The 14019-nt window shown below is 40.9% G+C and overlaps 3 protein-coding genes across 5 annotated transcripts in view; 2 read left to right on the forward strand and 1 right to left on the reverse strand.

Moving 5' to 3' along the window:
• Nucleotides 1–773: 773 nt before the first annotated feature.
• On the reverse strand, nt 774–3001 carry LOC121189924 (tripartite motif-containing protein 14-like). Its single transcript, XM_041050404.1, has 6 exons — nt 2405–3001; nt 2172–2267; nt 1829–2062; nt 1682–1704; nt 1460–1593; nt 774–1372 (listed from the first exon to the last, which is right to left on the reverse strand). The coding sequence occupies exons 1-6, from the start codon at nt 2999–3001 to the stop codon at nt 774–776; spliced, it is 1683 nt and encodes a 560-aa protein (XP_040906338.1).
• A 784-nt stretch (nt 3002–3785) lies between these two features.
• On the forward strand, nt 3786–10392 carry LOC121190066 (delta-1-pyrroline-5-carboxylate synthase-like). Its single transcript, XM_041050631.1, has 17 exons — nt 3786–3924; nt 4448–4565; nt 4680–4831; nt 5007–5156; nt 5256–5360; nt 5452–5610; nt 6019–6109; nt 6474–6598; nt 6696–6840; nt 6932–7005; nt 7413–7512; nt 7959–8179; nt 8301–8438; nt 8535–8730; nt 8931–9052; nt 9293–9575; nt 9725–10392. Exons 2-17 carry the CDS (start codon nt 4469–4471, stop codon nt 9904–9906), a joined length of 2340 nt encoding a protein of 779 aa, XP_040906565.1. The 5' UTR covers nt 3786–3924; nt 4448–4468; the 3' UTR covers nt 9907–10392.
• A 432-nt stretch (nt 10393–10824) lies between these two features.
• LOC121189735 (arginyl-tRNA--protein transferase 1) overlaps nt 10825–14019 on the forward strand; it is a 48721-nt gene continuing 45526 nt past the window's right edge. For all 3 annotated transcript variants that reach the window (XM_041050152.1, XM_041050150.1, XM_041050151.1), the window contains exon 1: nt 10825–10996. In XM_041050152.1, coding sequence (XP_040906086.1) covers nt 10897–10996 — 100 coding nt within the window. In that variant the 5' untranslated portion in view covers nt 10825–10896. The remainder of the gene's footprint in view (nt 10997–14019) is intronic.

The raw sequence follows: 14019 nt of genomic DNA on the forward strand, positions 1-14019 counted from the left end.
ATAAGGTTACATTTTCTAATTTTCTCACCACTGTTTAAAAGCTCATTATGTCCTGCAAGAAAAGAAGAACCATAGAAAAGTAGCAGATGAGTGAGTAAAGGTTTTCAAATTGTTCTCTCTTCAGAAAGTAAGCATTTATGTACACAGTGGATAACCATACCAACCATGTATGAATAATAACAGGAAAAGAGATTTAAGTCTCTTGTGGTCTATGGAAATACAGTGTCACTGTTCATGTTATTCGGCCTCACTGGGTATATTGTTTGCTGCAGGGCAACAACTCTGTAAGGCCACTGACATGTGAGAATGAAGGCCCGCATGTCCTTCATGGTCTGGTAAGCTGAGGGGACAACTGTACAAAGAACAAAGAACAAACCAGTAGTGTACACACGGGTCACTTAATTCCTGAACTACATCAAGTTGAACATGAGAGGTGCTAAGCTGCTGAACAAGTATAGCTAGACAAGACAAAAGTGCTGTTTGACGATTCATCTGATACCACTTGATGAAATATTTACTTTTATATGACAACTGCAGACAATGGAAAACTAAAATAGGACTGACTATATGACTAAAGACAAGACTAAAAAACTAAAAAGTTATCTCTCCCCAGCTATAAGTTTCTTACTGAACAGCTTAATTTCTGACCCGAACACATCTTTTACAGCATATTTGACATCACCATGTAATTTAATGTGAACTAAAATGAAAATAAACATTTGTGAAGGGACAGAGAGTTTGATCAGTGAATTGTTTAAGGTAGTACTCCACATTCATTCTTTATGTCCATCTGTGTTTACATGCCACTCCCAAGGGTCCTTAATCCAAAATAAGGTGAGAGGTTGCCTGTTCAGTCCATTTACATCAATGCATGGGTTCAACATGGCGTAGAGAGGCTCTGTGCACTGAACACAGAAAGAGTGAAGCAGAGTCATAGCATCAGCATCGTAGAATGACAGCTCCCCCTTCTGGAGGTTGATCAGTATGCCCAGCTTTCTAACTTTCTTTCCCACTGACAGTTTCTTCTCCTGGGTATCATGACATGCTAGGTACTCCCCATCTCCGTGGTAGATGCACCAGGATGTGTTGTTCACACCCAGGCCAGAGGAACTCTGACTCTGTCCGTCTTTTTTATCCACTGGACAAGTAGTCACACCAATCAGCCAGTAGGGTTTCTCCTGGACTATGACCTCCCAGTAGTTCTGGCCATTATTAAAACTCTCCTGAGCCAGGACGCTGTACTGGGAGTCATATGGTTGAGGGTACAGAGTCTCACTGACAGGCTGTCTTCTCCAGTACACTTGCTTCCTGTCATGGGATATTTCTAGTTTTGGATGGGCTGTCTTAGAATCAAGAGTTGGAGAACTTAGATCTGCAAATAAAAATCTGCATTCAGTACACAAGTACAGAGACAGTGGGGGTTGATTTTAGATCGGTAAATATTTGATTCTTTACTAACATGACCACATTCGTGGAAAGTGTTGAGCTAAAGCCACCGAAAGGTCATCCACCAGCTTCTCTACTGTTCTCAGTTTCTCAGGGTCACACAGATCCCTGTCTACTTCCTGGATAGGTGCTAAATCCAAAGGGTCACTACGATAAAAACGGAAAACCATTAAAAGGCAATAACCATACCAAAAACAGGCAGTTAAGATGGGAAAAAGAGAAATGATATACTCACGAAAGATTCTGTGCTGTGATTTGCTGTTGAAAATAAACAGGTAAGGCACAACTGCACATGTTGCAATCACAGAAAACAGTTTAGCTGCACTTGTGAAACGCTTTCCCTTTACATCAATAACATACCATTCTAATATGTGGCACCTACCTGCAGGAATCGCAGATCATTTGTGTCCTGAAGGAGTGATTTGCTGGAGGCTCTGAGACTATCTATCTCTTTGATCTGGGCCTCCATAATGGCCCTCTGGGCTTCTAGCCACTCTGTCATATATGTCTCCTCTGCATCTATGATCTGCATCATCAGACGCTCATCACCGTCCAACACCACACGAATTCTGCTATACTTGTCTGAGATTCTCTCTCTGAAATCTGCAGCAGAATTCTAGGAAATAAAAAAACATATGTTGTTTAACAACATACGAGGGGATTCTGTGAATTAAAAAAATTATATATATCAGTGATTAATAAGGGGTCTTTCATATTGATTATACCACTGTTTGTGTATACAGTGACTCCAAATCCTTGATTGCAAGTTCTGCTTCACTTCTCCTCTTCAGCAGCTGGTTCATTGTGGTCTCTAACATGCCCTAAAGACAGAAATACAACAGGCCTATAGAAAATTAATACACTGATGGAGAAATACAAAAATAACCATGAGATTTACAAGTAAATAAAACACGCTGGCCAGTGGTCAAACAACAACAACAACAACCATAAAGTTCACCTTGAAGTGTGCGCAGGCTTCATGGAGTTGATACGCTTTGTGGTTCTTGTGCATACCAACGAGGACGCACAAACAGCACACTGGGACCTTTTCCTCCATACAGAAGAGCTTGAGCTCATCACGGTGGTCCCTGCACTTCAGAGACAGCGGATCTCCCGTCACCTCCACAACTGAATGCTCCCTCAGAGCAGACCTCTGCTCGTGCAGCAGGGCGTGAGCCTGGCACAGAGAAGCATCACAGGTCAGACAGGTCCTTATGGCCACCGATGACATCTCTATGCAGTGGTCACAGAGGACGGTTGAAGGTGATTTGGTTGCCCTGCTTGAAGATGTTGTCTGTAGTTGTGCTATTGATGAACCGTTAGCGATGAAGTCCTTTACTTTCGTCTGAAGGCTGGTGTTTATCTCCAGAGTGAGGTCAGAGGGGAGGAATATCTGACACTCTGGACAGAAAAAAGGCCCTTCATTAGGTCCATCTGTTTCCCAGACAGCCTGGATACAGGTGAGACAGAAGTTATGTCCACACTGGAGTGTCACCGGATCCGTGAAGAAATCCTGGCAGACGGGGCACTTCAGGCCTTCCTCAACAGTCCCCATTGCTGTGCTTGCACCTGTTATGGCAGCTCAGTGAGTTCTGTGCTCCAAGCTTTCCTGCTCATGAATGTTTCATAGGCCTCTCCTGGCATGCACACGCCACTCATGTGCCTCAGTGTCGGATTACTAAAGATGAGTTGACATCTTCTAGTAGCCGTTTCAAACCATTGACTTTCAGGGGACCACACAATCCAATGGCATATCTCCAACAAACTGGATCAAGTGAAACAAAATACCAGTTATTTGTCGTAAATGCAATTTCATTTAAAAATATAAATAATTAAATAAACAAATGAAGAAATCCATTTCAGTGATAAAGTTTATTCTTGAACAGTGGTTTGACAAAATATTGTTACATCGAGGGTTTACTTGTTTTTTCAGCTTTCATCTGCATTTTAAAGCCTTCGTCGGCAAATGAAGTTGCAGAAAGCTGATTTAAATTTACAAAATGTGCATACATAAATATCCAGCGTTAATTAAGTTATATTGTTATACAGAAAAGTCAGCTTTACAACTTTTTAACATATTCTAATTGTTCATAAAAATATGACATTGCATTTCAAATAAATTTAGAAAATGTAGTTAATTGCTTTGTAAATGAATCAATATTTTCATATAAAACATGCATCCCATGCATGACACTGCCTGTGCTTCTGCTTCCCGTGGCTACGTAAGAGTCCGCCCATCAAAAGCACTATTTCTACGTACGTAAAAACTGATTTGCTCAAGTTCTTTTCTTTCCACGTGAACGTATCTAGAAATCTTACGTAGGTGCCGTTAGTGAATAGCTCAATTCATGCACTTCCCAACCAACGTGGGCTGTGGATGTGGCAGCTAAGCAGCGCCTGTCTGGCTGACTACGTGTCTCCTGCAGTGCACTCACAAGTGTAGTTGCGGCTGGCTTTTGTAGATATTCACATTGCCAGGTAAGCGGTCCTTTTGTGCAATTTTTATTCCTGTCCATTTTGTCAGAAATAAGCGATAAGCTAGGCAGTGGGGGAGCTCGTAAATAGCTAATGCTAGCTAACATTAGCTAGCCCCATGTACCTTGACAGTATTAACACTAGATACTAAACTATAAGCCGTTAGCTTTATTAAGTGATTTTCCGACTCCAGTGACTTCACATATGTTAGAGGTTTTTGGTGTGAATAGCTCCAAGCCCCTGGATTTATAAGCTAGCAAATATTTCCAAGCTAACAAGTGCAAACAACATCATCTTCAGTGGGTCAGTGTGTCAAGTTCAAGACTAAGCTTTCCAGTGAGACTAAAACAAAGCTCAAATGAATAACCACTGATTTTATTGTGATACTTTATTTCTTTACATTTTAAACTTTGGTGTACATAGCCATGTACACACACCCTGTCTATTATATCCTAAAGCTGCTTATCTCTGATGAGGTTATTGCACTGTTAGAGTAACCTGGCACTGGTTTGTGTGTTCATCACAGCTGTCCTCAACCATCAGTGCCATGTTTGCCAGGCTGGCCTTGTGCTCTCGCCTGACATCCAGAAAGTGGCAGTCAAATGGCTGTTCAGTCTCCATCAGAGCGTTTTCCCAAACTAAATGTAAGTAACCAGGCGACTTCTTACCTGAAGTGGGCACTGCTCTCACCATCTCTTTAATTTGCGTGCTATAATGCATGCTGATGTGTCATAATATGTGACCGTTATACTCTGCAGTCTCACTCCCACGTCCCCATGGGAAGTCTTTTGCCCACCGCAGTGAGTTAAAGCAGGCCAAACGCATTGTAGTAAAGCTGGGGAGTGCTGTGGTGACACGTGGAGATGAGTGCGGCCTAGCACTGGGGCGACTGGCTTCAATAGTAGAGCAGGTACAATCATATTATTATTGTTGATACAGACAAGAATGAAGTTGACGATGGTTGTGAAAGTGTGAACATATGTGGGAGCAGCACACATAATAATAGGGAAATCCCTGGTCTGAGGAGTGATCCTGGCCATTAAAGAGGAACTTGAATGTTATTGTCTTATTGTGTGTCCTATCAGGTGGCCATGCTGCAGAATCAAGGCAGGGAGATGATGATTGTCACCAGTGGTGCTGTGGCGTTTGGGAAGCAGAGACTGAGACATGAGATCCTGTTGTCTCAAAGTGTCAGACAAGCCTTGCATTCTGGACAGAACCAGCTTAAAGACATGGTAAATAAGAGTCTTAAACATAAAATATTAGATAAACATTTGCTGACTTTTGTTTATAATCTTGTAGTTTAACTTTTCTGAAATCTCTCGGCCTTTTAGTCAATTCCAGTTTTGGAGGCAAGGGCGTGTGCAGCTGCTGGACAGAGCGGTCTGATGGCGTTGTATGAAGCTATGTTCACTCAATACAGCATCTGCACTGCACAAGTGTGTACCTGACTTTGATCACACAATAAAATGCTGACAGCAGATGATTTAAATATTACTGAATTCTTTACATTTCTTTCCACCTCTGTAGATTCTGGTCACAAACCTGGATTTCCATGATGAGCAGAAGCGTCGCAACCTTAACAGCACACTCCATGAACTGCTGCGGATGAACATAGTTCCTATCATCAACACCAATGATGCTGTCGTTCCACCCCCTGTTCCCAACAGTGACTTACAGGGGGTAAATGTGGGTACTGTGTGAAAGGCATGCTGGGAATGCTAAATGTGGTCCTGAACTGTGGTGATGGATTGTTCAAATCATACATAAATCAAAGATATTTTCTTCTTTTCACTTACATTTTCACCCTCAGTAACATTTTACTTTTTGGACAGATGAATATATATGGATGTTATGTTAATCTGTAAATGTTAATTCAGAGTATAGTCTTCTTATTTTATGCCATTATGTTGTGCACAGACCTGTTTGTGTTATCACCTTTTGGAAAGGGATGAACATATGTGGTTTGTTTTGCAACTGAATGGGACTGGGATGCTTTTGTTGCATGGTATGAACTGATAAGCTGTTATTCTACACTAAAATCTTAGATGTGGTGATTTTCTTTTTGGCTTAATGAAATTCCTGTTTGTATTTCAGGTAATAAGCATCAAAGATAACGACAGCTTGGCTGCACGGCTAGCTGTTGAAATGAAAGCAGACCTCCTCATTGCCCTGTCCGATGTGGAAGGTACAAATATAACCACTAATTTGATAAGATTCACTTTTGGTTGCATGTAAGCATTCATTTTAGTGGTACATAATTTATAACAGTGCTATATAACTATCCTTGTAATTTTACATGATAAATTAAGAGGTACAGTATATAATTTACACTAGTTAAACAAACTTCCACAGTAGTTCACAAAGTCCTCTGATTCAAAGCCATCACTGCTTTGCTTTTATTCATTAGCTTTTGTCATTTTGTCACATGTGAATATAAAATATTCTATTGTATGAACTGTCAAGTTTTTTTTGATGAAAACATATCAATATCAGTGTGGCTGCTTTGGTTCTGTGAAGAATGAAAAAGCAAAAAAAATTCTACCCAACAGGCTTATACGACAGTCCCCCGGGAACAGATGATGCCAAACTTATTGATATATTCTATCCTGGAGACCAGCAGTCGATCACATACGGCACTAAGTCCAGAGTTGGCATTGGTGGCATGGAAGCCAAGGTCAGCGTGACAGAATATATTTGATCTCAAAAGTGTAAACAGGGCTGAGCTGGCCGAATGATGAAAAAGTTATACTCAATGATTTTGTCTCAATCAGGTGAAAGCAGCCCTTTGGGCACTACAGGGTGGGACTTCTGTTGTCATTGCCAATGGTACAGATCCCAAAGTCACAGGCCACGTCATCACAGACATTGTGGAGGGGAAGAAAGTTGGCACTTTCTTCTCAGAAGTGAAACCTGCAGGTAATGGGTAAAACCATCTGGAACAAATATATTCTCCACTTGTTCTGTTTGTGTTTTTAATATTTGATATGTGTATTATTGACACCATTAGGTCCAACTGTGGAGCAGCAGACAGAGATGGCCCGGCATGCAGGCAGGGCTCTGGCCTCCCTGCTCCCTGAACAGGTGAGGTTCTTGTTCCCTCAGTGTGGCCTGGCCAAGGGAAGTTTTAAAATACTCCACATTGTTTTTGGGCTGGATTGCAGCAGTCACATATCTTATCACTGACACAGTGGAATAGCATTTATTGCAATTTATGTAGCACTGGCATATTAAGGTTAAATTCAATGTGTTTTCATTAAGGTGATCTTTAGGTTAAATTCCCTAAACACACTATATTGACCTCATGTCATTCCTAAATTAATTTAAATGAAAAGATTCTAATAAGTTATAAACGTACTATACAGGAAAGAAGTGAAAATCATTTTCACAACAAATGGCAAGGGGTACTGCTGGTAGTAACATTTATTACTCTGTAATTCTGGTATGTGTTAATAATGCCGATGTGTGTGTGTGTGTGTGTGTTTTTCCAGAGAGGGGAGATCATCTGCTATCTTTCTGAGCTGCTTACAGAGAAGAAAGATGAGATTCTCAGTGCCAACAAGAGAGACATGGAGTTAGCAACAGCATCAGGTACAGAGTCACAGAGAAGAGACGCTGATCACCTTAATCCATGGCTACATGCACTTGTCTGACTCAAATGCCATTCTCTGCCAGTGGTTATCAGTCATCTGTAGCACTTCCACTTAGGGAAACTGGAATAAGGAGGGGGCTGGGATCATCTGGTTGTCAGCATTGTTTGGCATTTATCACAACTCTGGTGTCCATCGGCCATGTTGCCAGTAAGAGGCTTATGAACGCGTAGTACTTGTCAGGTTATAAAACTGGCAGGATTCATTCTGTGTCTTGTGTTGTTAGAGTGCCTAGCATAGTCTGTAGGGAGACTTCTCTTCAACTGGATGATTAAAGTTCTTCTTTACAGTGTTTCTGTTAGCTAAAAGCAAAAAGACTTTCTCAATATGGATCTATAGAGTATTGCATTGTCAGTATTTTTACTTGTTTTTTCTGTTTCCTCATAGGTCGTTTATCCCAGCCTCTGATCAACCGCTTGAGTCTGTCAACTGCTAAGCTAAACAGCCTTGCCATTGGCCTCCGTCAGCTTGCTGTGTCCTCCAGGGATAGCGTAGGTCGGGTGCTGAGGAGGACCAGGGTGGCCAACAACCTGGAGCTGGAACAGATCACTGTCCCCATCGGGGTCCTGCTGGTCATCTTTGAGTCACGTCCTGATTGTCTCCCACAGGTCAGTCAAGCCCAACACTCCACCTTAATCACATTTAGCTGTCAGTGTGGGAGACTTTTTTTGACGACTTTGTAATTAAAAGTTAAAGTCACATTTTCACTTATTTAATATTGTCTTTCAGGTGTCAGCTCTGGCTATTGCCAGTGGAAATGCTTTGCTACTGAAGGGTGGCAAAGAAGCTGCCAACACTAATAAAATTCTACATCAACTAACCCAGGAAGCACTTTCCATTCATGGAGTGGCAGATGCCATTCAACTGGTAAAACTGAAAGCCTTACATTATCCAAGCACAGTGTGAGTTCTTTACACAATTACAACATTAATTCAGATATTCTAAATTTACCTTGACACCTAGGTAAGCACACGGGAAGAAGTTGAAGATCTGTGCAGACTAGACAAGATGATAGACCTGATCATTCCAAGGGGCTCGTCCCAGCTGGTTCGGGAAATCCAAAGGGCGGCTAAGGGTATTCCAGTTCTGGGCCACAGCGAGGGCATCTGTCATGTCTACATAGACAGCGATGCCAGCATAGACAAAGCTCTTGATGTTGGTATGTTTCCTGTGTGTGGCTGTGAAGGTTGGAGGAAAATTTTGATGTTTCTATTTCTGCTGTGGTTTAGTCACAGTATTTTACATGTTGTAGAAGTACATGTAGCATTTGTAAGAGTTTATTAATTAACTTTTTCTTATTAACTTATTGGATTAACCAAGAACTCGTGATTAAATATACCAACTTGTGTTTCTTTCCAGTCAGAGACTCCAAATGTGACTACCCTGCAGCTTGCAATGCCATGGAGACCCTCCTTATTCACAGAGATTTGCTGCGAACTCCTATATTTGACCAGATCATTGATATGCTGAGAACAGAACATGTAAGAAACATTCCATAATTTGGGCAGAGATATTACTCATAGACTTACAGTATATGGTAAAAGTTTTTTTTGCACATTTTGATGAAGGCTTGAGCTCCAGAAATTAAAAAACAACTTTCTGGAGAGAGGGTTTGGCACTTAATTACATTCAGTAAAGGAGTTTTGTTTATTTTTGATTAATGATTGGTGTTTGATTTCATTATTCTGTTCATTAATCACTGTTCTATTGCTTTCTCTCAGGTGAAGATCCATGCAGGCCCCCGGTTTGCATCCTATTTAACTTTCAGCCCATCTGAGGTGAAGTCTCTGAGGACAGAGTATGGGGACCTGGAGTGCTGCATTGAAGTGGTAGACAGCATGCAGGATGCTATTGACCACATTCACAAATACGGCAGCTCCCACACTGACGTCGTCATTACAGAAAATGAAGAAACAGCTGAGCAGTTTCTGCAGCAGGTGGACAGTGCCTGTGTTTTCTGGAACTCCAGCTCTCGCTTTGCTGACGGCTACCGCTTTGGCCTAGGTATGTACAGAATCAGGCATGATTTTACTTCTTAAAGCTATCTGAAATAAATATGAGAAAATGCTGTCCATCCGCTTGTTAAGGGATGTAACTTACCACTGTCTTGAAAATTAGGCAGAAGACTTCATTTTCCAAAACTTGTTTTACAGGAGCTGAAGTTGGTATCAGTACAGCACGGATACATGCGAGAGGTCCAGTGGGTTTGGAGGGGCTTCTGACCACTAAATGGGTCCTTCGAGGAGAAGGGCACACTGTGGCTGACTTCTCTGAGCAAGGCAGTATGAAATACCTTCATGAAAACATCCCTGTTCCCCAGGGGAGTTCTAGTTAGGTGCTCAACCAAAGAGCCATCACCAGAAATCAAGATATCTGATGTCTACCCAGTTTATTTAAAGGTTTGTGTCTGCTAGTAGCACTTCATCATTTCAGCTGCTGCTGCTTCACTGGTATAAATTCACTAAGTTGGTGCAGGAAGTGTATATGCAGAACTGAGGCTATTTTACCAGACAACCAAGTTCCTGGTTTTGTAAACCTGTGCTTATATATGCGTGCGAGTGAGTGAGTGAGTGAGAGAGAGAGAGAGAGAGAGAGAGAGGTGAAACAATATACAGACAAAGCTATCCATCTGTAAGATCATGTTTTATAGTGGCAGAAAAGGAATCATTGGCCCTTTGTTTCTAACTTATTTTTCTACGTACAAACTCTCTCTTGGTCTTTTTGAAATTTACTGTTACTGTTTGTGCAGGATCTTGGTTCAGTTTAATTTTTCGGTCCTTTTCGCACAGATGATTTAATAAATATACTGTACAGTTCTTTACTCATGACCTTGTGTTTTATCTGTTACAAAGGTAATCCAAAAAAAATAACTGCATCATAATGCCCCTGGTTTACATATGCATTTGGTGTATAGCCTGATTTTAGTACACAATTTAATCAAATTAACTTTGTTTACTTTGCCCCCTATTTTAAATAGTAGTGCTAACATTCAGTTGCATGATAACTCTTTTCGGACAGTATTCTGTTCTTAAACATTTGCAACCTTGGCACATATGTCAAGATTTGCTAAGGGAACATGACAGCGCTCATTTCAGACATATGTTAACAATAGAGTGGTTCATTTCCAACCAACCATAAACTATATTAAAAAAACACCTATAACACAAAGCTATACCGACATGAGGGGGCTGGATGTTGTTTTCAATTCTCCCACTAATCTTAAAGGCAGCACCTGTGACGCATGGGTTGTGGGCGGGGCTTTTCGTCCAGCATTGCTTGCCCGGACACCGGGTAAACTCAGCTGTTATCTGCCTCGATATTAGAAATGGCAGGAAACAAGTCTTACACTATAGTAGAATATTTCGGCGGGGATGATGGTTACCGGTGTGGTTACTGTAAAAATGAAAAGGGAAACTTTTCTCATGGTAAGTCTCCAATGAAGTAGCTATAGCAGAACTGGCGGATGCTAACGACTTAGCTCCGTCTACTTGCTGGGCTAGTGACCGGTTTTGGGAGATGGTTTGCTAACTCGGTGCTGGTACTGTAATCCTAATGTCAGAAAAAAATTCATAGTTATAGCTGATGTACGGACTCTGGTGGACACTGCACAGTGAGTGCACACATTAGTTACCTAATGTTACTTGGATGGTGTTCAGGTTATTGACCTAGCTAAGTTTTTAGCGATTAGCCTCTTTCAGCCCAACTGTTACATCCTGGAAAACAGAACGAGACTGACGAGGAACAAAATGAAAGAAGGTAATTAAGATAGGTTGGGCTGGTGATGTTACATTGGTATTCAGCTGGGCAATATATTTTTCACTCAAGACTAACGCTGTAAAATTAGCAGATTAGCATTAGACTTGTAAACATCTCTATTAGCATCAAGCTAGCAAACGAACTGTTGCCCTCACGAGCGAAAGTGCTGCTGCCCTTCTCATTTGGCCTGCCATCGCCGTGACTCTGGATTACAGGCCTTTAAGTGTCAGGTGAAAAGAGCAGCGGAAATACAGGATGCGCTATATAACAGTTACAGTAGTAGTTTGGCGAGCATTGCTCAGACTGATGGCAAGAGCACTGGTGTTCTACCTAACATTACACAAAGCCTATTGACCTACGTCGCATTGTAAGCAACTGGCGACTTGACTTCTACTTTCGCATACTTTTTGAGTAGACTGAAATGTTTTCAGGTGTAACAGGCAAGGCAGGATTGCAATATAAGATAAGAGGAGTGCTGTAACAGCATAAATATGAGATGGTGATTTTGCAACATGCAGAAACAGAAGACGGCATGTTTACGATATGTTCGGTTTCTAATCTCAACAAACTGCAGCCTTGTCACTGTGGCAGCACCATCAGACTCTTTTATTGTTGACCCATATTTTGTTGTTAATATGAATGATCTGCTGGTGTGCGTTGCCCCGGGCTCCCTTACAAGTGAACTCTAAAATGGTTTGTTTATAGTGACAATGTAAATAAGCAAGAATACAGTAACAATAAACTTACATTTCTGTTTTTTTCTTACAAATTCTCACACTGTCTAAACTTTAATATGTGAAGGTTTTCAAACCTCCTTTACTTTTGCTTGCTGTATTAGGTTAATTCAGGTTAAAGTCTCAGTAGTCTGCAAAAAATCCTGCAGTACTCAGAATGTTCCCTCTATAAATGTGCTCACAAGAGGTTTACACAAACTACACAATCCTTTGCTATGAAGGTTTATACGTGTTCCATTGAAATTGGAAGTAGACTATTTAGCAGAGCTTAAAGTGCACTGAAGTGAAAAAGTGGTACTGCATGTTCCTGGCTAGAGACTGACAACCTGTCATTGAAAGACAACCTGGCCTAATGTAACTGCCTTTTTAGAAGTCTGACTTTGATAGAGAGCTATAAAAGAAGCTGCGTAAGAAGATGGGAAGGGATTTTCTGAGTGGGACAGAATAGTGTAATTCAGTTAAGGTGAGCTGGGGCGAGACAGGTTGGCTATAATTAGGCTTAAGGCAGTCCCTGATGAAGTCAATGAGTGACTGGACTTTTAGCCTGCAGACAAGAGCTGTTGTCTAAACTAAGAGTGATAATCTGGATATGTTACATCATGTGGGCATGGTGGTTATGGGGAAGAAGGAAGACTGTACTGTGTGTGTAACTCTTGTAGATGGTTAGTAACAGTGTTAAAAGGTTAGAGGTTCCCTTTGTCAATACTGGTTAAAAGAAAAATTAAAACTATAGAATAAACTCTGTAATTTCAGGCCACAGGGCTCTGGTTCTCTCTGGAAACAGGGAGGTTTCTTCCAATATAATTTCTCAAGTTTTATTTTCGCTGAAATGCTTGTCTTTTCCTGGGAAGACATGAAACAGTGTTTTTTATTGTAGAATTTTCCTCAGTAAGATAATATAAGATAATGTATTCCGTCTGTGTGATTGATGCAGTTCAGCTGTTATCAACAGTGTTGCTACATGCAAAGCAAACGTGACTACACACTACAGGGTACAACACCTGCCATCCTTTGTGTTACTGTGCCTGTCATGCCTCAGTGAAACCAGGAGAATCGATCAGGTGTGAACGAAAAGGCAGATGACAGCAGCTGTTGCACTCACATCAGGCTCACATGGCTGGATTCATTTGTACTCTATAACGTTTACCTTTTTAAACTTCTGACTTCCCAGAAATCACAATCACCTATATAATATTTGAATTTTTTATTAGCAACATATATTGTCAAAATTTATAGAAATGAATGAAAGTTTTACAATGTCTTTGGTCTGGTGGGATTTTATACAGTTTATTGGGTTTTGCTTTTTTTATGCCATTGAAGAACTCAACCAACACAGTACTGTTAATGTTATTTATACAGCAGTCCATGTAGCTACACCACTGACAATGATTGGGAAATACACAGTGTTTGACAGACCAAAGATTTCAACAAGCTCTGATGATCAGATATGTTTATATTTATGAAGATGATGATTATATGTGACCTATAATATATGTAAAACAGTTTTTATATTTAAAGTTAGCCGCTTAAAGCCCCTTAATTGGTGGTCCAGAAATGTTTCTCACAGAGTTTTTCTAGAACTAGCTCCAGTCATTTACTGCTTCAGTGTTGTAGTGTCGCTGTGTTGGATCACACAGTTTGGCCCTTGTCTCTGTGGACTCTGGCTAAGCGCCATTCTCTTGGCATTATACTCAGTTGCAAACTGTGTGTGTTGTGTGAACTTGTATACAGTCAGTTCCCTTGGTTGTTTTAGATGTAAACTGATAGTTGTCTTGCCATAAAGTTTTTGGTGTGTGTGTGTGTGCACATGGAAACTGTGTATATGGTTGCAGTAGAAAAGGTCAAGAGGTCAAACACAGAGCTCAGATCTCAGTTCTGGGAAGCAGGATCCAAACTACTGTGCCTACAAATAATATATTTGTTTCCATTGGGGCTGTAAAGCACTGTGGGAATACACT

This window comes from Toxotes jaculatrix, chromosome 11, assembly GCF_017976425.1.
Source record: "Toxotes jaculatrix isolate fToxJac2 chromosome 11, fToxJac2.pri, whole genome shotgun sequence".
In the NCBI taxonomy this organism is placed as follows: domain Eukaryota; kingdom Metazoa; phylum Chordata; class Actinopteri; family Toxotidae; genus Toxotes; species Toxotes jaculatrix.

Bases quoted from the DNA above. Each gene is read 5' to 3' on its own strand.
- LOC121190066 (XM_041050631.1), top strand. From the start codon at position 4,469: ATGTTTGCCAGGCTGGCCTTGTGCTCTCGCCTGACATCCAGAAAGTGG. The intron at 4,566-4,679 runs GTAAGTAACCAG...TATACTCTGCAG, and splicing joins AGCGTTTTCCCAAACTAAAT to TCTCACTCCCACGTCCCCAT. The intron at 5,611-6,018 runs GTGGGTACTGTG...TTTGTATTTCAG, and splicing joins GTGACTTACAGGGGGTAAAT to GTAATAAGCATCAAAGATAA.
- LOC121189924 (XM_041050404.1), bottom strand. From the start codon at position 3,001: ATGGGGACTGTTGAGGAAGGCCTGAAGTGCCCCGTCTGCCAGGATTTC. The intron at 2,268-2,404 runs GTGAACTTTATG...TTCTGTCTTTAG, and splicing joins AAGCCTGCGCACACTTCAAG to GGCATGTTAGAGACCACAAT. The intron at 2,063-2,171 runs GTATAATCAATA...TTTATTTCCTAG, and splicing joins CACTGTATACACAAACAGTG to AATTCTGCTGCAGATTTCAG.